The sequence below is a fragment of the Mustela nigripes genome, chromosome 2 (assembly GCF_022355385.1).
Source record: "Mustela nigripes isolate SB6536 chromosome 2, MUSNIG.SB6536, whole genome shotgun sequence".
NCBI lineage: Eukaryota > Metazoa > Chordata > Mammalia > Carnivora > Mustelidae > Mustela > Mustela nigripes.
The window spans coordinates 25,196,053-25,222,883 of NC_081558.1; the positions used below are offsets into that span (position 1 = coordinate 25,196,053).

Sequence of the window (26,831 nt, forward strand, 5' to 3'; positions counted from 1 at the left end):
ATGAAGATAAAAAGCAATCAGAAAAAAGATAACTTACAAAAGAATAGTAATTAGACTAAGAACTGACCTCTCAACAAAAATAGAAACCAGAAGATACTGTAAGATAGCTAAAGTGCTAAGAGAAAATAGCTGTCAACCCAGAATTATGCACCCAGGATCTAACAATTAAGGAATACATGGGGTTTTTTTTGGGGGGGGGCAGCAAATCTACCAAGAGGACATGTTCAAAAATTGACCACAAAGTGAGTTTTAGATCAAGTATCAATAAATTTCCGATAATCACCACCTATTCTAACAGGATCAAATTAAAAAAAGTATAATATTTGGAAATTTAAAAACATCCTCTGTATCATGTGTCAAAGAAGGAATCACAATGGAAACCAAGAAATATTTAGAACAGAACAATTATGAAAACTCTACACATTAGAAGTTGTGGAATGCAACTAAAACAGTTGTTGGAACTCAAAATCCAATGACCATTTTCCCAACTTCCAAAGAAGGCAGAAATAATAAAATGAACCCTCCAAAAGTGGAAGTTAATAAAACTAAAATTAATAAAACTAAAATTAGTAAAAGATAAAACAAAGATACAATAGAAGGTTAAAACCATAATTTGAGACCAATAAAATAAATAAACCTCTGGTGAAAGTGACTAAACAAGGAAAGCAAAATGAAATTACCATATAATAACGCTCATAACAGCTATTAATAAGAAGCTATATAAATGACTATCACAATAAACACAAAAACACAAGAAATGGACAAATTCCTAAAAACCAAACAAAACCATATGTTCAAACTTAACCAAGGAAAAATAGAAAGCCTGAAAAGTTCAATTATTAAACTGAATCATTACTTTAAAGTCATCCATAAATGACAAGTTTTGCAGTTAAGTGGTAGAAAACATCCAAAGAATATATCATTTTAATCATTTATACATCCATCTCTTGCAAAATGAGGAATACTACTTAAATCAATCTAAGAAACTAGTAGAATATGGATACAAAACCCAGACAAGGACAATATGAGAAAGAAAGTTCGCACGTTAAAACTCACTCATCATCACAGATAAAAAATTCCTAAAGAGAACATTCACAGACCAAACCACACATTTCATAAAGAAAAAAAGTGGAGCTGATAGTTTTTTGTTTTTATTTAAAGGTAGGCTCCACTCCACCCAGGTGGGGCTCAAACTCATCATGACCATGAGATCAAGACCTAAGCCAAGATCAAGAGTTGGACCCTTAACCAACTGAGCAACCCAGGTGCCCCTCGAGTTGGTGTTCTTAACCAGCAAAACAAATACAGTTTAATACTGGAGAAAGATAAAATATAATTCATCTTATAAGTCTACAGGATAAATTCTACATGTGATGGTTCATTTTATGTGTCAACTTGACTAGACCACAGGGTGTCCAAATATTTGGTCAAACTTTATTCCAGCTATTTCTGAGTATTTTTGGATGAGTTTAATATATAAACTCTCCTGAATCTCCAGCTTGCTGACTGCAAATCTTGGAACTTTTTAGCCTCCATAACTGTGTGAGCCAATTCTTTATAATAAATCTTTTTCTGTATGTGTACATCCTACAAGTTCTATCCCTCTGGAGGACCCTAATACACTAATATACCATGTTACCATCTTGATAAAGGCCCTCCCAGAGCATTCAATAAATTTAAAACCTATTATGGTTAAAATGAAGAAAATTTTTAAACTAATGAAGAGATTTGTGAAAAACCTACTGCAAACTTCCTACCTAGTGACTGATGTTAGACATGTTCAAAAAGGTAAGAGAATGCCTACAACCACCACTTTTATTCAACATTGTAGTACTAGAGAGCCTAGATTACACAAATAATTAATTTGAATAAAAAAGCTAAAGGAAAGGAGAGGAAAAAAATACAACAATGTAGTTCTCAGATGATAAAGTCTATACAGCAATCCCAAATAATGTATAAAAAAGAACAAAATAAGGATGCCTGGGTGGCTCAGTGGGTTAAGGCTCTGCCTTCAGCTCAAGTCATGATCCCAGGGTCCTGGGATCAAGCCCCACATCAGGCTCTCTGCTCAGCGGGAAGCCTGCTTCCTCCTCTCTCTCTGCCTGCCTCTCTGCCTACTTGTGATCTCTCTGTGTGTCAAATAAATAAATAAAATCTTAAAAAAAAAAAAAAGAACAAATTATTCAAATTTCATACACTGATCTAACAAAATCAATATATAAATATCAATACATTTTTTAAAAGATTTTTTTATTTGACAGAGATCACAAGTAGGCAGAGAGACAGGCAAGAGAGGAAGAAGCAGGCTCCCCATTGAGCAGACAGCCTGATGTGGGGCTCGAACCCAAGACCTTGAGATCATGACCTGAACCAAAGGCAGAGGTTTAACCCACTGAGCCACCCAGGCACCCCATCAATTACATTTTTTTTAAAAGATTTTATTTATTTATTTGACAGAGATCACAAGTAGTCAGAGAGGCAGGCGGTGGAGGCCAGGGGGAGCAGGCTCTCTGCCAAGCAGAGAGCCCAATGCAGGGCTTGATCCCAGGACCCTGAGATCATGACCTGAGCTGAAGGGAGAGGCTTTAACCCACTGAGCCACCCAGGCACCCTGCATCAATTACATTTTTAAATACAGAACAGAAAATGTACTGAAATGGAAAATACTGTTCATAATGGCATCAAAAAACAGCAATATGCCCAGGGATAAACTGAACAAAAACTAAGCAAGATGTGTATCCAGAAAATTATAAAACTCTATTAAAAGAATACCCTAAAGGGGTGCCTGGGTGGCTCAGTGGGTTAAAGCTTCTGCCTTCGGCTTGGTTCATGATCCCAGGGTCCTGGGATTGAGCCCATCCATCCCAGCATCTGGCTCTCTGCTCAGCAGGGAGCCTGCTTCCCTTCTTCTCTCTGCCTGCCTCTTGGCCTACTTGTGATCTCTGTCAAATAAATAAATAAAATCTTAAAAAAAAAAAAAAAAAAAAAAAAAAGAATACCCTAAAGGAATGAAGAGAGAATCTTGTTCATGGGTAAGACAGTATCACAAAAGACATCTATTCTGTCAAATGTGATCTACAGATTTGATAAAATTCCAATTAAAAAATCCCAGTAGGGGTTTTTTGGTGGGGGGAGAAGAGGATTTAGGAGGAGGAACCTTGAAGCTGATTCTAAAATTTTTTTTTAAAAAGCAAAGTTGAAACTTAAATTTTTGAAAAAAGCTGAAGGTCATATAGCAAAACACTCCTAAAAAGGATGAAAAAAGTGGGGCCGTTGGCTCTACCTCCTATCAAGGCTTCTTAGTAGAGAAAGGTGACACTATTCAATAAATGGTTCAGAACAACTTGTTATTCATACTTGTTACTCATCAAAGTGAAGTCGGATTCCTAAATTATATCATGCCCCCCCAAAATAAATAAATAAACCCACAGAGGCAAAAATCGTAACACATTCACAAGAAAACTTAGGGCAATATCTATAAAATCTAGGGGTAAGGAAAGATTTCTTAAACAGTGAAAGATTTCACAAACAGTGCTTAAAACTCGGGCAGATAAATTTAATTAGATTAAGAACATCTGTTCTTCAAAAAACCAACCATGAATAAAGAGGCAAGTAGCTTAAGAAAAAAAAAATTCTAGCACACGTACCTCAGTATTAGTACCCAAAATATATACAAAATTCCTCAAATTAGTAAGAAAACATAAGCCACCCAAAGGAAAAACAGGCAAGTGAACACTAAAATAAATTTATAAAAGGATGATCGACTCGTATCTCAGGAAAATACTGGCTAAAATCACAGTACAATATAGTTGTAACTACAACTATAGTTATAACTACACAACTTTTATAGATTTTGCTACAGTCTGACTTTATCAGTGACTGCGTGAATTAAGGAGAACTTGCTCATAGTAGGGGATATAAATTGGTATACTTAAAACAGTATCGCATTATCTTGTAAAGCCAGTCATGTGTTTATGTTAAGATTCAATAATTCTACTTAGAGATAATAAAAATATATACCCAAGAGAAAAATATTCTTGTACATGTACACCAGGAAATATATAGAATGTTCACATCAGAAATAACATTCAAATTTAGGAACATCCATCATTTTCCTTTATATTGTTAGCTTTAAGAATTATTAACTTGGGCGCCTGGGTGGCTTAGTGGGTTGAGCCTCTGCCTTCGGCTTGGGTAATGATCTCAGGGTCCTGGGATGGAGGCCTGCATCAGGCTCGCTACTCAGTGGGGAGCCTGCTTCCCCCTCTATCTCTGCCTACCTCTCTTCCTACTTGTGACCCCTCTCTCTCTGTCAAATAAACAAATAAAATATAAAAAAAAAATTATTAACTTACCCCTACCAAAAGAGAGCTCAATATAATTTTACTTACATTATAAATCTCCCTGTGAGAAAATAAAATTTCCCTAGATTTTTCAGTGCTCCTGTATCAAAACTAGCCTTCGAATACACAGAAAAGTAAATATAAAGATAGGGAATGTTTGCTTTCATTCCCCCAGAAATATATTACTCCTCACATATTTTCAGAATTAGATCTGTAGTCAATTACCTAAGTAACTGCTCTGAGAGAAAAGGATAATTAAATTTCCTTTATCTCCCTGAGAGTGCAAAGTCAGTACACAAGGGGGCCAAGAGGTTACAGAACAGATTAGTTCCTATGTTAAGCCCCAATGTGCCAGGAAGACTTAGGTATTAATATTTCAACGATGAAGGAGTCCCAGAAACTTGGAGATGTCTTTAGTCCCAGAAGGCTAAGCAGCTCATGAAGAGATTTTATTTATTTACTGCAGGGTTGGAGTTAATATTCATTACATTTTCTTTACCTTTTTTTTTTTTTTAAAAGATTTGACAGAGAGAGATGACAAGTAGGCAGAGAGGCAGGCAGAGAGTGGAGGGGAAGTAGGCTTCCAGCTGAGCAGAAAGCCTGATGTGGGGCTTGATCCCAAGGCAGAAGCTTTAACCCACTGAGCCACCCAGGTGCCCCCATTACGTTTTCAAGGAGAACTTTCCAGAAGGGGAGGGAGATAGTAGCCTCTTCCTTTAATAAGCAAAGAAAAACCATTTTCCTTGTCCTTGGCCTGTGGAATGTCCAGCTACTTGCCTAGGGTAACAGACCTGTCTTTCCTTGGGTTGCCCTAAGGTTAAGGATGAGGGTAAAGGAAGACTAATAAATCTATTATTGTGAGGTATTCATTAAATCTCTGATTGATAATACTGTATACATACTCAAGATAAAATTACCGAGAACCCAACAGTCCTCAATGCATCTTCCATCATCATTAGAACTACGAAGAAAGTAGCTGTAATTAGAATAATCTCCACAGAGGACTGTAGAAAAGGTATAACTCCACAAAATACCCAGGGTTCATTAGATTCAGGTAGTGTATCCATGTGGAACATTCATGCCCTCTAAGCTACAGAATCTTTATTTCTTAATTCTGGGAAAATCCAGTCCTCCAAGATCCTAGTATAATATTTGCTCAGGTAAAGAATAAAATACCAGGGGCGCCTGGGTGGCTCAGTGGGTTAAAGCCTCTGCTTTCGGCTCAGGTCATGATCCTAGGGTCCTGGGATCGAGCCCCGCATCGGGCTCTCTGCTTGGTGGGGAGCCTGCTTCCTCCTCTCTCTCTGCCTGCCTCTCTGCCTACTTGTGATCTCTCTCTGTCGAAAAAAAAAAAACTTAAAAAAAAAAAAAAAAAAAAAAAAAAGAATAAAATACCAGTATCTTCCTATTCTGATTTTCACTACTAGAAATGGAACAGATACTGTAATTCTCTGATAAACTACTCACTGTCAAGACTCAATACTCATTCTCTGAAATGCAAGAACCAAAGAGATTTGGATATCTCACCATATCCTAACCTACCATCTAAACTTTCACTTCCTGAACTCTGGAATTAAACAGATTTTGATGATGAGGAATAGCTGTATTTCAAAACAAAACAAGAAATGTAAATACAAAAGTATATCCTTATGTAGCAAATGTGCATCTGTATGTAAGATGCCTAACCTGAAGATTTCTAGCTGGTTAGTCAAAAAGTTATTATGTTAGGGGCACCTGGGTGGCTCAGTTAAGCATCTGCCTTCAGCTCATGTTATGAGTCCAGAGTTCTTGGATGGAGCCCCACCCCCCCCACCCCCCACCCCCAGCTCCTTGCTCGGGGAGACCCTACTTCTCCCTCTCCCTCTCCCTCTGCCCATCCCCCTGCTTGTGTTTTCACATGCTCTCTCTCTGTCCTTCAGATAAATAAAATCTAAAAAAAAGTTATTGTTAGGTGTCCACCAATTCATAAGTGTATAATCTCTGCCTCTAAGTTTTGCATATAATTTGACTCTCTCCCACCCATAAACATATATGTAAACAATGAAATTCTACAAAGCCATTAAAAATGCAATTGTAAGTTCTGAAAATCATTGATACTAACCTCCATTTGACTACCTGGAAATTGAGGCTCAACAAAGTGAGGAGTAAAAGGAAGTCAATTGCTGAAAAACTTACTAGGTAGCATACCTTAGTAGGTAGCATAAGCAGGAGGCTGCTTCCCTGTCTCTCTAGGTAGCAAAAAAACTTCCCCACTCTACTGCAATGTCCCATCAACATGTGAACATGAGCCCCTCTCTCTCCTCTGTAACTACCTCCTCTCTCTTCAGCTAAACTATGCATAATAGCATGAATTTTCTGTTCCTTCCTGAACCCATCACAACTGATGTCTGACCTAATCTGTGTATCTGAACTCAGTAAAATTGGTATCTGTTTAAGTATTATCTAGCAAATATCCCTTAAATCAGTCTCTTATATCATCATTCTTATCTTTCTCCTCCAACCCACTATCACCCTCTAATATAATGCCTCATCTCCCCTCTTCAGTTAGTTCTCTACAGAGTAACCAGATAAATTTCCAAAACACAGATGTGATCATGTTGCACACACAATCAAAACTTCATGCTACTCCCTTTAAAACCCAATTGCTGGGGTGCCTGGGTGGCTCAGTGGGTTAAGTCTCTGCTTTCGGCTCAGGTCATGATCACAGGGTCTTACAATCGAGTCCTACGTTGGGCTCCCTGCACAGCAGGGAGGCTGCTTCCCTGTCTCTCTCTGACTGCCTCTGTGCTTACTTGTGATCTCTCTGTGTCAATAAATAAGTATTTAAAAAAAAACAAAACACCCAATTGCTCTTAGGGTTACATCTAAACTTCCAATCACTTGAACACTGCCTACATAAGGCTGCAGGGACACAGCCCCCTACACACTTTTCTAGCCTCATGTCCTACCACTTTCTCTCAACTACTCTAGTGTTGTTCCTTTATCTCTTTTCAACCTCATCAAGCATCTTGTTCTTTCTGAATCTTCAAATACAGGACTGTCTGTATTGAAACAAACCATATCTATTGGAGGAACTCCATTTATCACTATGTCATCTAGAAGAATAGTCTCATTTTTTACTGAAGTATACATTCTGCATAAGAAAATGGTATTCAATAAGTATTTGTTGTCACAATCACAAAATACAGTAAAGACACTTCAGGGGGAACACTGGCTTGCAGAAGGTCTAGCATCACGGCTAAAGTAAACAGGCTACTAAAGGCCATAGTAAAACTGTTTGCTGAATAGAAGCAATAAAGACAGAGACCTTATGGTACTTTCAGAGTGCAAAAATGAAATAAACTGAAATAATATGATCACTTATTCAAATACTTATCTCTAAGGGAGAATGAGGAACATTTTAAAACCTTTCACTCACAAGTTTTTCTTTCTCTAGTTTTTGTAGTAAACTCTCCATGTTACTTCCAAATCTTGTTTTTTCTACAACTTCATAAAGGCTGCAATACATTCCATTCTTCAAAACTGTCAAAAGAAAAAATACATAGTAAATACTCAAATCAAATCTGTTTTTTACATATTTTAATAAAATTCAATTACTTACCTTCACTTGGACCTAAGTATGTTTCCTTATAAAACAGTGCTGGAGGAATTTTCTGCTTCAGATGATCAATACTCATAACTGTTTCAACATCTAACTTCTCAGGGCTGAAAAGAAATTGAAAAGACATGTTTGCCTTACCTGTATGTTTAACTCTAGTAATGTTATTTCCTTCCCCTTCCCCACAAGGCTCTTGGTGTAAAGCAGAGCATACTTCTTAATATCATAGCTGATTCTAAAGAGGATTTGATATGGAAAATCCAGATATATACAGAAATAGGAAAAAAGCCTGGCAATACCACCAACCTTCCATCTTTAAGCAAGAAGCTAATTCTATACCCCAATTTTATTAAACCAAAAAGGATAAAATGCTGTCCTTTTACTAAAGATAATTCAAGTACGAACTGTTAAAGTAATCTTCAAACATCCACGAAGGCCCATAATATTCACTGGGATGGTAGCAAAAGATCATTCTAGACCTTTCTATTCCAATGTATATGCTGCACAGGAATGAAAACAGTCTGTAAATTTTAACAACTCACCATATCAAAGCAGTTTCCAACAAACAACTGATAACTTTTAAGTCTATCATATTCAAATTACTAAATGAAAAATTTATCTAATTAGGAAACAACTCTGAAAAAAATCACTTTCAAAATTTAAAATCACTCAGAAAAAGTTTTATGCCATAAATGTGCCTGACTATTTAGCCCACTCTCAAACCTAGACAGAAAAGTAGAGGGCTCACTTTGCCAACTAAGTCTCCCAAGTTGCCGATTTTTATAAAAAACAAATTGACATTTATATTCTTTTGGATCAAAGTAAAGTTTAAATAAAAGAATAAAAAGCAAAAGAATAAACTTAATAACGAGCAACCATTAATTGCTATTTTCTTATAAAATAACATACTTACAGCTTGATAGGCAAAAAAGCACGAGTGGCTGACCTCAGAGAAATATAACACAAAAGCTTTCCTTTATTTAAAAGCTGTCCTTTCCACAAGGTGTAGTTAAATTTATCTAAATAAAAAGAGTAACACAATTCAGCCACTAGCAGCCCAGAAGCAAATACATGTTTCCTAGACAGAAATAAGGGAAACACATCTAGAAACAACGTTTAAGTAGAACAGCAGCAACAGCAACGGAAAACAAAATGGACAAAAAACACCCATGACATTTCTCTTTACAAGAGAATTCAAATATTAGGATTTTTGTTTCAGTATCTTTTCCCTTGCAGTGTTATTCCAGCTGCAAAAAACAACAAATCTATTTGTCCAAATGTCTTATCAGAAAAGTTGAAGAGCAAAGACAATATGTTTACTGCCCTCTTATTTCTCCCTAAGGAGACTATATTAAATCCAGTCAACTACATGAATTCCTGTAACATCTCATACCTCTATTCACTCTCTTTTCATTGTGGAGAAACTTGATGACAGAAAATGTCAGTATTGCTTTCATCTTCTTTAGGTCTTATAAATCCTAAACCTCTGATACATACAGTATTTTAAAAAGCTGAGTTGTGAAGCTTGTTTTATTTTTTACATTTATCAAAGTACTAAAATCCTTTGATCTATTGACAGTATCAGCAGCTTCTAAGAGAGACCTTATGCTTGAACAACCAAATGTTGAAGCTACATCATAACACTGCCTCACCTCCTTTGAAGTTCCAGATTTTTGTTCATTATAAAAATAAAGCAAAACACTAATTTTTTACCATATGTACTTATTTTTTCAATTTACAAAACTAAAGAAAATAAAAGAATCTTACCTGTGTTTCTATCTGCATTGAAACTGTTAGCTCTATAAACAAATTAAAAAACAAAAAAAGAAAAACATTCATCAGTAACAAGAAAAGTTAACATTCAGGACCTTGACATAGTGCTATTTTTAATGGTATAATGTACAAGAAAATTAAGCCCTTCATCCAAGTAGGAAGAACATATTAACTACTTATTACAACATTTAACAGATCCAAACCTACATGAAGATCAATTACTTGTCTTAAATTACCATATCTGTCCAAATTTATATGAGGTATTTTATCCAAAAACAGTCATCAAAGTCCATTAAAGTCTCTGTAAGTTACTTTATTTTAGCAATGAGATTTGAAGATAGCCTCAATATATATTTAAACCTATTTATTATTAAATGTTTATTATTAAATTAAATATTAAATAGCAAACCTAGTCAATAAATATTTACTAAGCGCCTACTACTTACCAGGCACAGTTCTAGGTAACAGGATTACCAGAATGAACAAAGCCCCTACCTTCACAGAGTTTACAATTTCATGAGAACAGATAACAATCAAAAATCAAATAGTTTACCAGATGATGATGGCTTTAAGTGCCATGGAGAAAAGGAGAAAGAAACTAAGGCTATGGGGTTAAAAATAAAAATCATGGAAGACCTTACTGGTAAGGTCACCTTTAAGGAGAGATCTGATAAAGTGTTAAATGTAAATGATGCCATGAATTGGGAAAAGAGAAGAGCAAATGCAGAGATCCTGCAGCAGAAGCATTTATGGCAGCATTTAACATACAGCAATGAGTTCAATCAATGCTCATTTTTAATGATACAGAGATCAAAGGATGGACTCAAAGAAGCAGCAAAGAAAATTACTATTCCTGGAGGTATGGCCTCATAATTAAGGGCTGGGTGCCTTTTAAAGATTACTACTGTAAAGGCACTAATGTAAATATATCATGGAAATCATAAATATAGAGCCACGAGAAAAATGAAAAATCACAAATGTCTGGGTATCATACGAAGTGCTACTTATGGCTATGGATGGATGGTTACCAGGGTTATTTGCTGACATGAAAAAAATGTGTTGGATCTCCAACCTAAATGAACACATGATTTGATCTGGAAAACAAATGAAAGGACTGACCTCAAAAATGTATGTATTTCATGAAATATGGCTTTTTAAAGCAGTCTTTTTATATTAATAGGTATCAATTTTACCAACATTTTTCTGGAATCACCATATGGGAAAAAAAATAATGGAAACTGTTTTATATTTGATCACTTTACATTAGAGCTTACAAGAAATCACGAGTGGTACTCAATTCAATAAAAATCAATCACCTAGAAGTTTTAAAAATTACCAATGCCTAGACTCCTTAGTAAACATTTGATTTTTTAATTGTCTGAGGTGGAATTAGAGTATCTTTTATAGAAGCTCCCCATTTCTAGGAGAGCTAATACACAAAATTTCACTTTTAAAAACTATATTTTACTCAACTATGCAAAACTTCAGTATCAAGAGAAAAAGGATTAACTGGTGAGGGTTAAGTAAATTTTAGTTTGTATTTCCATATAAATTATGTTCTTCACACTGACCTTTTAAAAGTCACCATGAACACTCATGCATCTAATTAATTGCAAGGTAAGAAAAAAAATGGGAGAAGTTCTTCCTAATTTAGCAAGGCAGAACACGTAAAATAATATTCGGGATGATGTAAAAAACTCCTAAGTCTTACCTTGATGAAGGCACAAACTTTGGAGTTTGTATATCATCTTTGTAAGTAAAAGACACAACCGCATATGGACACACATGTCTTGGTCTTCGCCTGAGTTCATCAAAGCTATACTCATAAAAATAATACTAAAAATAAGAAAATGCAAAATTAACTTCTGTAAGAAGGCAAGATGTACACAGGAGAATCTTTATTTGCCTGACTTTTGAGAAATATAACACCATTTAAAAGTACCTCTAACAGAAACTGTCTTTAAGTACTGCTTGTCAATTTTTTAAAAATAATCTGTACTTCATATTCATTTTATGATATAAAATATTCTACTTCTCTATCTTATCTATCTTAGATGCACTAATGGGTACTCTAAAAGCTTACTTCTGAAAAGCTGACCGCTGGGAATGTGCAACAAATCCCCTCATAAAAATGTTACAAATGGACATTTGTAAACTCCCAAGTCAGCCCAGAAAAGTCTATTTGATGCAAAAAAGTAAAATGCTAACAAAGGACACAATCTCAACCAAATCTAGCATTTTGTTCATTATTTTTTAAGATTTTATTTATTTGAGTGAGAGAATGAGCAAGAGAGAAAGCACAAGCTGGGTGGGTCGGAGAGGCAGAGGGAGAAAGCAGATTCCCTGCTAATAAGCAAGGAACATGACGGGGGGCTTGATCCAAGACCTGAGCCAAGACAGATATGAGCCACCCAGGTACCCCTGTTCATTATTTCAAAAGAAAAACATATTCTTGGTTCCAACTGCAGACCAAGCAGCAAAGAGGAGGTGGAAGAGATTATGAACACAAGTGACAAAGGCAGCTAATTCTCTTCTTACTACCCATCTACTTCTCCCCTACACCTATTCACAACATTCATTAGGGTTTTGTGACTTGCAGACTAGTGATTTTCATTAAAAAATAAAGTCCTAGTTTACAAACAAAGCATTGTCCTTCAAAGTCCATTCCCTTGGGAAACTACTGATTATCAATAATATTGTTGCTGCTCTAAAAATGCCTGAAAATTTTTTGGAAACATCAAGCTAGTTTACAAGTTCTGTTAGAAAAAACCTATTTAAAAGCTTCTGCATTCTGCAACTACTGTCCAAAAAGTAAAATCAAATGAGCCAGCCCAGATGACTCTGATGAATACAATTCTTGCTAAAAGCCCCCAACATTATGTCTTGCCCAGTCTTCGAAAAAAGTAAATTATACTTCAATTAAAAAAGTTTCACTTACAACTGAGTGTTTAAAAAAAAAGAACAAATTTTATTTTACATAAATAAAGTGAAGATTAAAGAAAGAAAAAAAAAGAGCATCTCCAGAGGTGTTATTGTACCACTCCTTTTCCCACACAATTCATTTGGCTATATACATTTTTTATACATTTGTTAAAAAAAAATAACATTCATTACTTTATACAGTAGCCTCTCCCATACATGCAGTTTCACCTTCCAATTTCAGCTTCTGTGGTCAACCACAGTCCAGAAGCAGATGTTCCTCCCTTTGACAGTCAGGAGGTCAACAGCAGCCTAACACTATGGCTAGTACCTTCTGCCTGTATCATTCACCACACTTCATCTCATCACACAGGCATTTTATCATCTCACATCATCACAAGGGTGAATATAGCACAATGAGATTTTTAGAGAGAGAGACCACAGTAATTTTGTAGCTTAACTGTTCTAATTTATTATTATTGTGATTAATCTCTTACTGTGCACTTAATTTAGAAATTAAACTTTATCATAAGTATGCAGGCATGGGAAAAACACAATATATACAGAGTTCAGTACTATCCACAGTGTCAGGCATCCACCAGGGAGCCTCAGAACCACCAGGGAGCTTCAGAAACTATCCCTGAGGATAAGGGCCGGGGGAGGACTACTGTAGTCAAAAATCATATAAAAATATAATGACTATAATTTGGCAAATACACACTTTTTTACTGTATATCAATTATATCTGAGTAAAGCATAAAATTTAATTCTAAGTTTGCATCTTAGAAAAATGTAAATTAAAATAAATAACACCTATCAAATCAATAGTATAAAATGACATGAATTAAGGTAATTCAAGGGGCTTCAACTTTACCCCTTGAATTTTTAAGGGGATTTTATTAGGCAGATCTTTCTAGGCCAGAATTTAGGCCAAGAGAAGCCAAGGCTTCAAAATGAAATGAGGTGTTTGAGGACAACGACTATACAAAATGTGAAGTTCGAAGAAGGAGACTAAGAATCTCAGTATTACTCTGTAAGTCTAGGAAGCCATAGTATGTTTCTGAGCTGTTTTGAAAACATTGAACAAAGAGTAATGAGAGACACTCTGGTAGTATTATATGGAAACCAGAGGTTAAACTGATGTGGTGGCAGAAGGTACAGAAAGGGAAACAATTTAAAGGATTTGGTTACAGATATGAAGTCAGAACATTGAAATAAAACAAGGTACCTACCTGAGTAAGCTCATAGGCTCTGTAAGCCAAAAGCGATGTAATTCTATTGGCATTCTTTGACACATGACATTCATGCTTTGGTGTTGGGTCCAAAGCACTTTTATTTAATATAGATTCCAAACTTTTTACACCCATGGGGTCATATATACTCTTTATTTTACCCTAAAATAGACAAAACCTTTTAAGTTTAAGACTTAAAGTTTAAGACCTAAACTTAATTATGGACTATATATATAACATTATAGAACATAGATCACCTATGACAACAGTTCTTTCCTTTAATACCTGGTAACACTCAACACCTTTTATCAATGTTGAAGCAATAAAAAAGACAACCATGAAAAAAAAAAGTGCTGTTTGAATTTGCTTAACAAGGAAATAAAATTTTTATTTACAACACCATTCACTAGCCTAAGTGACATTACCAACATATTACTCTTTTCATTCTTTTCTTTGGAAGGGAAATCAAATAGATCAAAAATGGCAAACCACTCTCAAAAATATATTAAACTAAGCAAGCTCTGAATTTAATCAAACTCCTACTAAACACAGGGCCAACTAAAATCCAAATCAAATGTTGTCCTTGATATATAAAATGTAAATGTTAAAATTACCTTCATTATTTTAAAAATAACAACATCGCCCACTGCCCCAGCTTCCAAAGGATTAGCTTGTAATAAATCAGCATACCTAGAAAGATAGATACCTAGCAAAGAGGGAAAAATTAAAGAATTTGAGTAAGGGCACACATACACATACGCACACACAAATTCCGGTTTTAACCTAATGATGAAAGATAAAAGGTATGACATATTAAAAAAAAATAATAATGACAGTAAAGACAGCTGATATTTAACAAAGACAGAAAAAGCAAAAACAAAAAGAACCAGAAAAAAGCAAAAACAAAAAGAAACAGAAAAAAACCAAACAAACCCAAATTTCTCAAAATTACCAGGACTAGACAGACTTTAAGAAGAAAAAAAAAAGAGAGGTAATTTTTGATCAATTTGAAGTATGCAAAATCAGAAACAAAGGGCAAAACTAGTTTTACATTATAGAATCTGAAACTATCCTCTTCTAGGAACACAGCAAAGAATACATGAATTTAATTTTCAGGAATGCAGCAAAATTAAATAATGTATGTTCAAGTGGCAACTTAATAGTAGATAAATGGGAAAAAAAAAAAAAGATTACCCATGGAAGGACTGCCAAGAATTGTTATTTTGGACTGGCCCACCTGTAATCCTTTTTCACATATGCTTTGGACCTAAATAAACAAAACAGTTCATCTCACAATCATTACATTAAAAACATGAAAAGATAATTTGTAAACTTGCTCTAAATAAAACCCAAGCTTCTAAACTATGTAGGTTCTACATTAAGGAATTTTATATATATGACAGTTTATAACTAAATATCAATGTGAAACTGGCTTATGCTTCCAATGTAACCATAGCTAGAATCCATTTTCATTTATACTAGGTGTGACAGTTAGTCAAAATTCATGCCACTCACATATATAAACTTCCCTTTTAGAGAGAATTAGAACTGGCAAAATATTTAAATAAAAATTCCATCTAAACATCTTCAATTGAAGAAGAAAAAAATGGTTCCCAACACATTTAACAATATAAAAGATAATCTATTTTAATAAAGGGAAGTTTATTCATTATCAAGTACATCCTAAGAAAAGAAAACAGGTTTGGTCAGAGCATCTGAAAAGCAAATTTAAAGCAAAAGCACATTTGAAAAGTAAATCACATGACAATGAAATACCTTGCCCTACTAAATCATTTCTTCCATTTACACATCATATCATTTATACTAACTTATAAAATACCAGTTTATAATTATCAAGCGTATTCTTACATTGCAAAACTAGTAACTTACAAGGGAAACATGTTCAAATTGTTTACAAGTTCACTTACCTGGTATCGATCAACCATAAGAAATGCATAGGATTCTGAAAGTTCTTTATCTAAACGACCATCAAACTTCAGTTCTCTTCGCTTTTCTGTGAACTAAACAAAATTAAATCTATAAATTTAGATTTAACTCCTTAGTATGTGATTATGTCTTTCAAGCTAAGAGCTTCAGTAATTTTATTCCTAAGAAATCCAAAATATAACCAAAGTAGAAATTGTGTTTTCTCTCCTTGTGATTTCTGTGCTTCAATTTTTTTTCCTCATTCTAACTAGCTCTTTACAATCAAATAAGCATCTAATGTTTATCAATTTTAACTAAATTTCTATTAAAATTTTACCACATTCCAAATCTCCCACAGATTTTTTTTTTTAAAGATTTTATTTATTTATTTGACAGAGAGAAAGAGATCACAAGTAGGCAGAGAAAGGGGGAAGAAGGCTCCCTGCTGAGCAGAGAGCCCTATGTGGGGCTTGATCCCAGGACCCTGGGATCATGAGCTGAGCTGAAGGCAGAGGCTTTAACCCACTGAGCCACCCAAGCACCCCATTTCCCACAAATTTTTAAGTTCATGTTTTAGTTACCTTTGGATCTCTCAGTTTACTTAACATGATGAACTGCATACAGTAGGTGATTTAATAGATCTGCTGAATGACCAACTTTTGGACTATAAACTCAATTAGAACATGGAAAAGGTTTCATTTCTGTATAGTAATAGCCTCAATGCCAACTATGTAAGACAAGCTCCAGATGTATCGCCAGGATAAAAAAAGCGACTTTGTCTAAGTACAACTAAACTGCAAGTCACCCAAAATTGACTTTGACTTTTAGATACACGGAAACAGATACATATTCAAACTATGGAGCTCACATCTAACAGATTTATATGCAGTATTCAGGCCATTACTGATGTTCAGTAATATGATTAATCTATCATTAAATTTTCATTTAAAATTAATAAATAACCCCTTTCATACCATGAAACCACAACAAACTATCAAGGTTTTAATTTTCTTGGGGGAGCCAGTAACTTCAGATTCCCTCAAAACTCAATTCTGGTAGCACTGGGTTAACCAACACACAAAAATAAAGAATTAATAGTATTTCATGTGCCTTAGGGAACAATAAACACATAAAATATTGCTAAACATCTCATTTATATTACCTCAGAATTATGCATTCTGGCCTTTCCTAAAAATATTCTAAATATTAAAATATTCTAGATTTGGGGGCGCCTGGGTGGCTCAGTGGGTTAAAGCCTCTGCCTTCGGCTCAGGTCGTGATCCCGGGGTCCTGGGATCGAGCCCCGCATCGGGCTCTCTGCTCCGCAGGGAGCCTGCTTCCTCCTCTCTCTCTCCCTGCCTCTCTGCCTACCTGTGATCTCTGTCAAAAAAAAAAATAAATAAATAAAATAAAATATTCTAGATTTGTACATGAAACTTAATACTTTGTTTATACACTAAGAATTTCTACTAGTGATATTAAGAGAATTCTACTCCTAGTCAGTAATTGAGGAAAAAAATTAACATATCTTTAAAAAATACACATTTGATTTCACAAATTATCTTCCAACTGAGACATAATACAGATTATAAATTTCATTTAACAAGCACTTAAAAGAGCAAAGGGCCTTATAAATTTATAATTAAGCCAGTATACAGTAAGCTATTCCTATGCTTAAGATTAATTTTTATTAAGTTATTTTACATAATTGAACATTAATTTATCCAGATAAATAGTGATACATCAATATTTAGAAGAAAAAAAAACTTGTTCTCCTTTCCATAATTTGGCTTTCCTAAGAATAAGCATTTTTAAAGAAAAGGAACATAAACCAACTTCCAGGCTATTAACTGGTTCTAAAGAATCTTACAATAAGCACAATTTAAAACATACCTCCTTTTCCAAAAGTTCATTATGTATCAAGCAAGCACGTTTGTAGTTAAAATTTGTTACCGAGGTTGGTTCAAGGTAAGATGAATGGAGAATATTTAGAACATCTTCGAATTCTCGAGAGCCTGGAGTTAATGGCTGAAAAAGTGCTAAAACAACAAAAAAATTAATTTTAACATTATTCCATCTTAAATGTAGTCTCTTAAATTTTGTGGTTTTTATAGAACTTTTAAGAGAAGTTGAAAAAACAGCACCAAAGTTATCTTATTTTGTGATATTCAAAAGAGATACTTATTAATTCACTAAAGGAAAATTACAATCAGTTGTCTACATTAATGGACCAGTTTCTTCAGCAATGAGCATCTGTCATTACAGATGAAGACGAGGTTACAGTTTTCCAAACCTTAAGAATGCTACATTAGGCAAGCTAAATTGCTTTAAACTCTCACAAGAAAGAACCTCTACACATCCTCAACTTGTCTCCATTTCTATCTTATGTTACACTGAAATAGTATGTCTAGGACATTTCAGCAAACTAAATGTTTACAGCATAAATGAACACATAAAAACATTTAAGACACTTAGGTGTCCATAAAATTATTCTATTTTGTTTTTAGAACTAAAGTTAGAATAAAATATGCTAGATCCATTGGCTTCTTGTATTACCAACAAAGTAGTAGAACATTTGTTATGAAAACAGTAAAACAAAGATGTAGAGCTTTGGAGTCAAGGCTGGACACAAATATCAAATCTAGCATTTATTAGCTTTGTGGGAGAGTCTGGGTAATCAACCAAAAATAAGCTCAGTTCTCTCATCGATAAAGATCCCTAGTCAACCTAATAACCGCTAAATTCTACATTCCACACATGAGACAACACATGGAAAAACCTCTAAGCACAGCATCCAGTATAAGGACAATAAAATTGTTTATTCTCTCCCTCGTAAAACTATTCTACACCCCACTTAATTTTTAAAATACTTAAAGTCAAATATCCAATTTGTTCGATTACTGGTCGAATAATTTCAAATTTCCACTTCATGCATGAAATAGTTTAACTCACTAATAAATTTCAAAAGTCTAAACATATAAATGCTCCCTAAGCCAAAAAAGGAACCACTTATATTTCACTGTATATAGAAGTATCTATAGAACTTACTTAATACTATATTTACCTTAACTTCTTTTGAGATACTATTTCTCGACAGTCAATAAATGTCAGTCAAAATACTTTAAGGCTACTACTAAAAACAGTGTTCTGCTTATATATATTCTTAAAGATACTAGAGAGCAGCTAATAAACTGTTTACTATTTTTATATATAGCATTAAGCTTTAAAGGACATGATGTCAAATATCTATCCATACATCCATTTACCACACTGAGTATATATTATAAAAGTGTCTTTAAAAATGTAACATTCAATAATAAAATGTATATAAACAGTTCCTACTACTTTGGGATCCCACATTAAAGCAAAGATAAAGCCAACATACTTATGATGCAATAGACACTAACTAGGGATAAGCAGGGGGGAAAAAAATCACTCAAAAAACATACTATTAAATATAAAAATATGTCCTAAATATAAATTTGTAGATGAATATACTCAATAATCTATTGATTGTTAAGGTCCACAGGATCAAGAACTGTATCTGCTTTGTTCCTTACTCTATCATATGCCAATAGCTAGAAATGTGAGCACTGGCCCCCAAGTAAGTTGAATTAAAATTAAGTTAGTAAAGAAAATAAGAAAAACTTTGTCAAAGATTTTTTAAAAAACTGAATACAAATATATTCTACAACTACCGAAGTATCACTGCTATCATCTTAAGTCTTACAAATTCAACAATTAAGTAATATGTAAAACAAAATGAAAGCTTAAGAGAGGAAGAAATACAGCCTCATTCAAATCTGTTTTACAGAATGTGGTAGAAAAAAACATCTTTGTGACTGTTCCCAACTAAATTGGGAAAAACTTGACAATGGAAACAGCATGTGGAATAGTCTTTATAGGCTTTCACATCCAAAATGAGTTAAGTATGATTTTAAAAATTGGGTTTTATGAAGGTCTGATTTTTGTTTTTAACAAAGTGACTTCAGACATCTAAAATGCTCCCCCCTAAAGTACCATATGGCTTTAAACTTTTATGAAATTTTACATGCTTACATAAATTATTTTACTTTGTTAAGCTGTCCCAATACTACTTCCAGTATTGATCTAATCACAAATGAAAAAAATAAATTATATAAACTTATATAGAAGTTAACATTCCAATTCTCAGAGAAGTACTAAACAGTTTTTTTATTCCAAGGTATGTCCTAGAGTCATGTAAATGTACTCAAGTGGACTGACGGGCGGGGGAAACTATAGATGAAAATAGAGAAAAAAATGCGTATGTCCTAGGTATTTTATGTTTTAAATGACTCTTTTGGCTTTACTACTTAGGCCAGTTATAATTTTCCCCCCTCCCAGTCATCATTTCTACAAAAATAATTTAACTATTTTTAAGGATTTCAAGTCAATGTGCTGGTAATAGTTAGAAGTTTAACAAGTGTATGTTCTGAATGTACATTCTCTCACGGCCTATTTTATACTTAATAATCCTCAACACTGAACATCCTTTGGTCACTTCTCTTAAAGAGAACACATATGTATCATAATCTTAATTATGGGTCATTATCTGAGGCAGCAGTAAACAACCCTGCAATTAACCCAATGGGGAAAAGAACATTTTATACAGTAATTATTTCACTTAAAGTATCCAATATATTTTTCTCTGGATTCTGACAATTACTGAGTCCAATCACTAGCAGGTCATTATTACTATGCAGAGACTATACTAAGTGCTTTACATGCATTATCTCATTTAATCATTAAAAACCATACTATTAAATTCAATTATACCCATTTCACAAATGAACCTAACAGCTAACAGCTAATATGGCCCAATTGGTACATAGTTAATGAATAAACAGGGCAGGTAGGATGAAAATTCAGGCTGCCTAGCTCCAAATCTCGTATCCTGAGGTCTAAGTAAAAGTCAAGATTTATGTATGTATATACAAGAGCTGAAACTAATTACAGAGCTGGAAAAATTAAATTGTTTCCTCATTTTAGATCAAGAAATCATATAGAACACTTAGACACAAGAAATTAGGTGTGAAAGGAAAAGAACTTGACATCCAGGATTATGCTTTCTACCTCATGTGTCTTCTGTCAAATCTCTTTTCTCATTTCAATACATTTATCAGGACCAAAAGCCATCACACTTTTTTTTTTTTTTTTGGTTTATAAAGGTTAACAGAAGTAACAATAGTTCCTTCACACATTAAGAAACATATTGCTTATTTACAGGATTTCTATCAAATACATGTCAGACACATGGATAATGAGTTGACTTACATAATTCATAAGGCTTCCTTAATGACAAAATTGGTTATAGATGTTTTATGGAACTCAAAAGCAGATTTAGAAAGACATTAGGAAATTATAATTCAGACAAGGAAAATGACTGTATCACAGAATTAGAACCAGAATTCAGGTCTCCTGACTTCATATTATCCATACGATCACTATTTTTTTTTTTTTAAACTGGTAGCATACAAAACATACTCAATTTAATGTTCTCTTTAAGCAGTTGGAATGGACATATAATTTAGGTCACGAAACAGCTTGGTTCCTTAGTCAAAGGAACATTTCTTCCAATTACTTTTACCAATTTACTTAGCCATATATTAAGATGTGCATATGTAAAAAAACATATATACATGTATGTAAAAACAAGCTAACTTTTAAAATAAAAGACCACTGTTACTAAAACATATAAATAAAACAATGTGAACTACACATTCCAATTTAAAGTGATTCATGGAAGAAAAGGAAACAGCCAAAACTGGGCTCTGGATCATGTGTGTCTGTAATTCTCTGAATCTCTCTCTCTACTGGTACTGATTAAAAAACAACAAATATCCATGTTCTTCCCAGTAACTTACTTGAAAGGTTTTAAAAATCATTTTTCTTCAGTCTAATAAAATTGCTAGACATAATACCTTTGGAATGGAGGTTTCATCTCTAATCAAGATTGAACATACTGGGGTGCCTGGATGCCTCAGGTCATAATCCTGAGGTCCAGGGATCAACCCTAGCATAGGGCTCCCTGCTCAGTAGAAGTCTGCTTTTCCCTCTCCCTCTGCCCCTCCCTTACCCTCTGGTGCTCTAATAAAGAAAATCTTCAAATACATATACACACACATACATACATTTAAAATAGCGCAGAAAGGAAAAGAGAGACAAGTACAAATATGAAAACTGTTGACTTTTTCTGGCTTGGGGAATAAGTCAAAGAAAATTTTACTTCTATTACTTAAAACATAAACACACCGATCAAATGTTTTATATGGGTGACTAGATTCTGCCTATACTTCCCTGCTTATTTCTATATAGGGAAATCTATAGTACTTAGAATCCAATCATGCATATACAACTACTAAACAGCATGCAAATATCCTTAAAGGAGACTTTGCCCCAAAATCTTCAAAAAGACAACTGCAAATTTTGTGGGAAAAGATGGGTATCGGGGAGGAGAATTAGCCATTAATTCTGCTAGACTAGACCAGTATGGATGCGGGTATATGAGTAGTCAGTCTTGTGCCCCACAGAAAACATTAACCAATAAAACACTTTCCAGAGAGTGAATCATCACTATTTCATTCCCCAAAAACTTTGGAAGGAAAAATTATATCAAATTACCAATTTTAACTTGCTTTTAATGACTTAAAGTATTAATAGATTTTAAAGTAAAAAAAAAGGCAAGAGTGAAACATCGACTGACAAAATGCAATTGTACAATTTGGTTAAAGGTCGTAACAATGCCTCTTTACACTACAGAAAACAGCCCAGCCAATAAACACCACAACATATATCAAAGAGTAAATTTTACTCTTTCGGTCAATAGTTACATCACTTAATCTGTCACTACTGATTAAATGTGTTAATTTCATAATGAACGTTAAATTCTGAATCTCAAAATACCCCAGAGATGAAGATATACTAAATATTTCTAAACACAACAGAGATTAAAATTTTTTTTAATAGATCAGATCAAAAGCTAACAAAAAAAGACGACTTGCTACAGTTTGAGTAGCGGTAAGTACTGTACACCTAAGTTCAAATTCCAACTCCACCTTTTACTAGCTGTATGACCTCAAGCAAGTTAATTGACTTCTCATTACTTTGGTTTCCTCATCTGTAAAATGGGAATAATATTTACTACGCAGAATTGTTGAGATTTAGTTAGTATGTACAAAGTGCTTTAAACAATGCCTACAACTTACTAATAAGCACCATAAAGTGTTTGCCAATATTATTAGTTAGAACGGAGGTATTCTGGATGTTATGCTATTGTCAAGACCAAAAAAAAAAAGAACTTGAACTCAGCGAGTCATACTCACACAGTACTTAAGGTATCAAAAATAATCAAGTCATAATGTTAAATTTCACTGGAAAAGCATAGTTACAAGCACAGGTCTGCCATATTAAAATATGAATGCAAAAGAATTTTTGATGCTGAAAGGTTCAGAGGTATCTACTGAAAATGATCTACTATTCATAAGTGACTCACATGACCACAACTAAAATCTAGCCAAATCTGGTACACAGTGATACCTTTCAGGAGGTGATTTGGGGATGCAGTGTGAAACTAGCAGCACCTGCCAAATTATTTCTGATAAAGCATTTTTTTAAAATGATGGGAAAGTTCAATTTTCCTATTAAATTCTATCACCAAGCACTATCTACTTTCAGCTTGGACAGGATCAAGTTCATGGTGGTAAAATAGCTGCTTATTTAACTTTTAAAATCTCTAATTAAGTTGTTACTGCATCATTGAACAGCTGCTTACTGCATAAATTATTTTCACTAAACATGAAAAAAGTCTAGTGTGTTTTATAACCTCCCGGACAAGACAAAGGTTGACAACCTTTTGCTTCTAAGTGAAAACAGAAAACAAATTTTCCCCAAGGAGCATCAGACTCAGGGGAGAAAATTAGGTTTTAGATTTCCTAATTCCTAAATTATGTTCACTTTTAGTGTGTTCAAATAAAGCCTGTTTTACAGCAACCTCTGGATTTACCTAACTTAAAAAACCACATGTAAACACAATGCCTTTCAACATTTCCTGGTGACTTCTCTTGCCTCAAACCAAACTATGAGGATTTCTACAACATTCTGGTCCTATCAAAAGAGATGGTAAATCCATGGTTTAAGATGTACCATAAACCATACTCTTAGGCATTTAGAAGAAAAAAAAATTAAAAGACGAAAAAAATGGACTTCAAAGTTTTATTAAGCTAGGCACAAGAAAAAAAGCTCAATCTCCTACCTCCTTAACAGAGCCCACCTGAATGTACTTTCAACCTATTCTCTGCCAATTGGTAATTTAGGCTGAGCATCTGAATTTCCTCATATAGACTCTACCATTCATCTTAACTAAATAAACCAAAGAACTGACAGCCCTGACCTTTACAAGTATCCTCCTGAACTCTAAAATACATTAATTCACTTAATAAAAAGATATTTCTAGAAACATTCCTCATGCTAGCGGGCAAAGGTAACTTCATTTTTGTCAACATCGTTTCTCACACCAAGGATTTCCTTGGCTTTGTCATGGAAATAGAAATTAACAGTTTGACTTTATTTGTATCTTATGGGTAATAGGCTCTAACAATTTCAGTTGTGCAAATGGAGATGGGTAAGCAATGGAAAAAGGAAGCTCATGCTTAATTCAAGATTCTAAGTCTTTACACTAAGATTTAAATTACAAATTAAAAGTTTCTGCAAAAAAAAAAAAAAATCCTTTAATTTTCCAAAAAGTGAATCATGAAAAACTGAGCCACGCAGCAAAACAAAAAAGAAATTTTAAACTGACTAAATCCAGAATATCCTAAAATCACTGGATAGTCAAAAATAGTATAATAGAAAACGGTAATACTAATTTTGATCTCCATTAGAAATGCGTCATAATACAGCATTAAATTTTTAAAAAGGTAAGAGTAGTTCATGTAACTGTTCCTATATTGGTTCCACTATCTAGACTGGCCTTTTTAAAAAAATAAACCAAAACAAACCAAAAACAAAAACAAAAACAAAAAAAACCTGAAGTCTTCTCGTCTGCAAGATCAAGTTGGTGACTCTTGGGCATAAGCGAACTTCTATTTTTTTTCCACAGGGAAATTACTGCACCAAGAACCTACCTTCCCATTCTTCGGAAATACAAGAGAAAACATACTAAAGTTTGGATTTAAAGAGAAAGACCTATATAATCTAACGCTTCAAAAACAAGGGGAAAATTCTATATGGAAATGAGGTGTGATGGAAAATACCAGTGTGCATGGATCACATCTAATGGAGATTTCTAAACAAGAGGAGACGCTGACATCGAGCAAATTTCAAGTAGACAGAGCTGAAGAATTTCCAAAGGGAGAAGCACTTGTGGTCCTCTGAATGCAATGGCCTTGGAGAAAGCCCCAGAATCCATGGCCAAGGGCTATTTCCACAGTGAGACTTGTCAGAAGCATCCTTAGGAGGACACACCAGCTTCTGTGCCTTCAGGGGCTGGGAGGGAGGGGCGCCGAGCACCATCTTTCCTCTCTGGGAGCTGCAGCCTTACGGACAAGCTACTTCCAACTTCCACGGGGACAGGGGGAGCAGGGGAGCGTGGTTCCACCGCTTTCCTCTCGCACCAGGCGCAGCAGCTGGGTGGCCGTGGCAGTGAGGGGAGAGGCGGCTGGCGCTGCATGCGTGTTTACGTGTCCCGGATGGGTGTGGGAAGAAGAGACAGAGAGGTTCTAATGAAAAGATGGAGGGGAGAGAGAAAGAGGGGTTGGGGAGGAGGGGGAAGCACCACCTTTCTTTTCTCTGCTCTTCCTGGGGATCTGAAAACTCCTCCTAACGGGTCTTTCGGGCTCTTCGGGGCCTTTGAGGAGAGCGGCCGCGCCCGCCTCAGACGAGTCCTGAGGCTGCTCGTGGCTGACGCTCGGGGCGGCCGAGGCCGCAGCGGTTTCCTCAGGCCCGGCGCCGCCGCCGGGCTCCGCGATGCTGAGGCCGCCGCCGCCGCCATTTTGTGGGGAGGACTCAAGCTCCGGAAGCGCCTGCTTCATCTCGTCGTCTCCGCCGCCGCCACTTTCCCAGCTCGCGTCCGTCGGCGGAGAGGCCTCCGTCTCCCCAGCAGTCGCCATCGCGCCGGCGTGAGGAGCTCCGGGAAGCTTCTGCCGTCAAGGTCGGCGGGGGTGGGGGGAAGGGGCGGCGGGCCGGCCTCGCCACCGAGCTGCTCTCAGCCCACCCACCCCCTTCCCCCCGTGGCGGCTGGTCGCGGTCCCGACCCAGCAGCCTCTCGGGGGCCCCAAAGCTGGCGCCCCAACCCCGCCGCCCGGCCCCAGGAGCCGCTCCTCGCTCGGGCAGTTCTTCTGCCGGCCCCCGCCACTCAACGTGCTCGCGTCGGGGCCGAGAGGGGGCGGGCCCGCCGCGGGCCGCTCCGCCAATGGGGGTGCGGCGCCCGCCTCCGCGTGTGAGGATAGACGGCGCAGGGGGGGCGGAGCCTCGGGGCGACCGAGCCCGCCAAAAGGGGCGACGGCAACGCCCTGCTAATATCTCGACGCCGCGGACCGCTTCGGGGTGGACAGAGTTTAAGGCGAGCTGCAAATCCCGGGACCGCTCCTGGCCAGCGCTGCAGGGGAGGGAGGTGCGTCTGGACCGGTCCCGCGAGCCCAGGCGTCGCCTGTCGTAGTAAGATAACCTCTATCTCCGCGCACGAGTTTGCTCCTCCAAAAGAGGACTCAAGCAGTGGATGCCGGAGGAACTCAGCTCTGTGAAATATTCACGTGCATATGTGGGCCTGGAGAGAAGACAAGACAATGGATTACAGCGATAACAACCTGGAAGCCTCCGAGCCCCGCCATCTGCCTTTCCCACGGGATCTTGCATCTTTTCAATACATTCTCCCCGCGCCCTTTGACCTTCAAAGCTTAGAACCAGTGGCATGCTTCCAGCCCATAGTCAATACCTGGGATCCTTAAAAAGTGACTTCACAGCCTAGTGTTAACGGAATTTGGTTCTGGGGAACTTAAAGGGAGGGAGAAGGGGTTGCTGGCT

General features: G+C 35.9%; 1 protein-coding gene across 4 annotated transcripts in view; it reads right to left on the reverse strand.

Moving 5' to 3' along the window:
• TASOR (transcription activation suppressor) overlaps positions 1 to 25,925 on the reverse strand; it is a 51,616-nt gene extending 25,691 nt beyond the window's left edge. For all 4 annotated transcript variants that reach the window (XM_059389986.1, XM_059389985.1, XM_059389984.1 and 1 more), the window contains exons 1-11: positions 25,588 to 25,925; positions 17,685 to 17,830; positions 15,794 to 15,886; positions 15,060 to 15,132; positions 14,480 to 14,571; positions 13,866 to 14,027; positions 11,426 to 11,550; positions 9,709 to 9,740; positions 8,855 to 8,960; positions 7,945 to 8,048; positions 7,762 to 7,865 (exon numbers count right to left, since the gene is read on the reverse strand). In XM_059389986.1, coding sequence (XP_059245969.1) covers positions 7,762 to 7,865; positions 7,945 to 8,048; positions 8,855 to 8,960; positions 9,709 to 9,740; positions 11,426 to 11,550; positions 13,866 to 14,027; positions 14,480 to 14,571; positions 15,060 to 15,132; positions 15,794 to 15,886; positions 17,685 to 17,830; positions 25,588 to 25,918 — 1,368 coding nt within the window. In that variant the 5' untranslated portion in view covers positions 25,919 to 25,925. The remainder of the gene's footprint in view (positions 1 to 7,761; positions 7,866 to 7,944; positions 8,049 to 8,854; positions 8,961 to 9,708; positions 9,741 to 11,425; positions 11,551 to 13,865; positions 14,028 to 14,479; positions 14,572 to 15,059; positions 15,133 to 15,793; positions 15,887 to 17,684; positions 17,831 to 25,587) is intronic.
• Between the last annotated feature and the right edge of the window lie 906 nt (positions 25,926 to 26,831).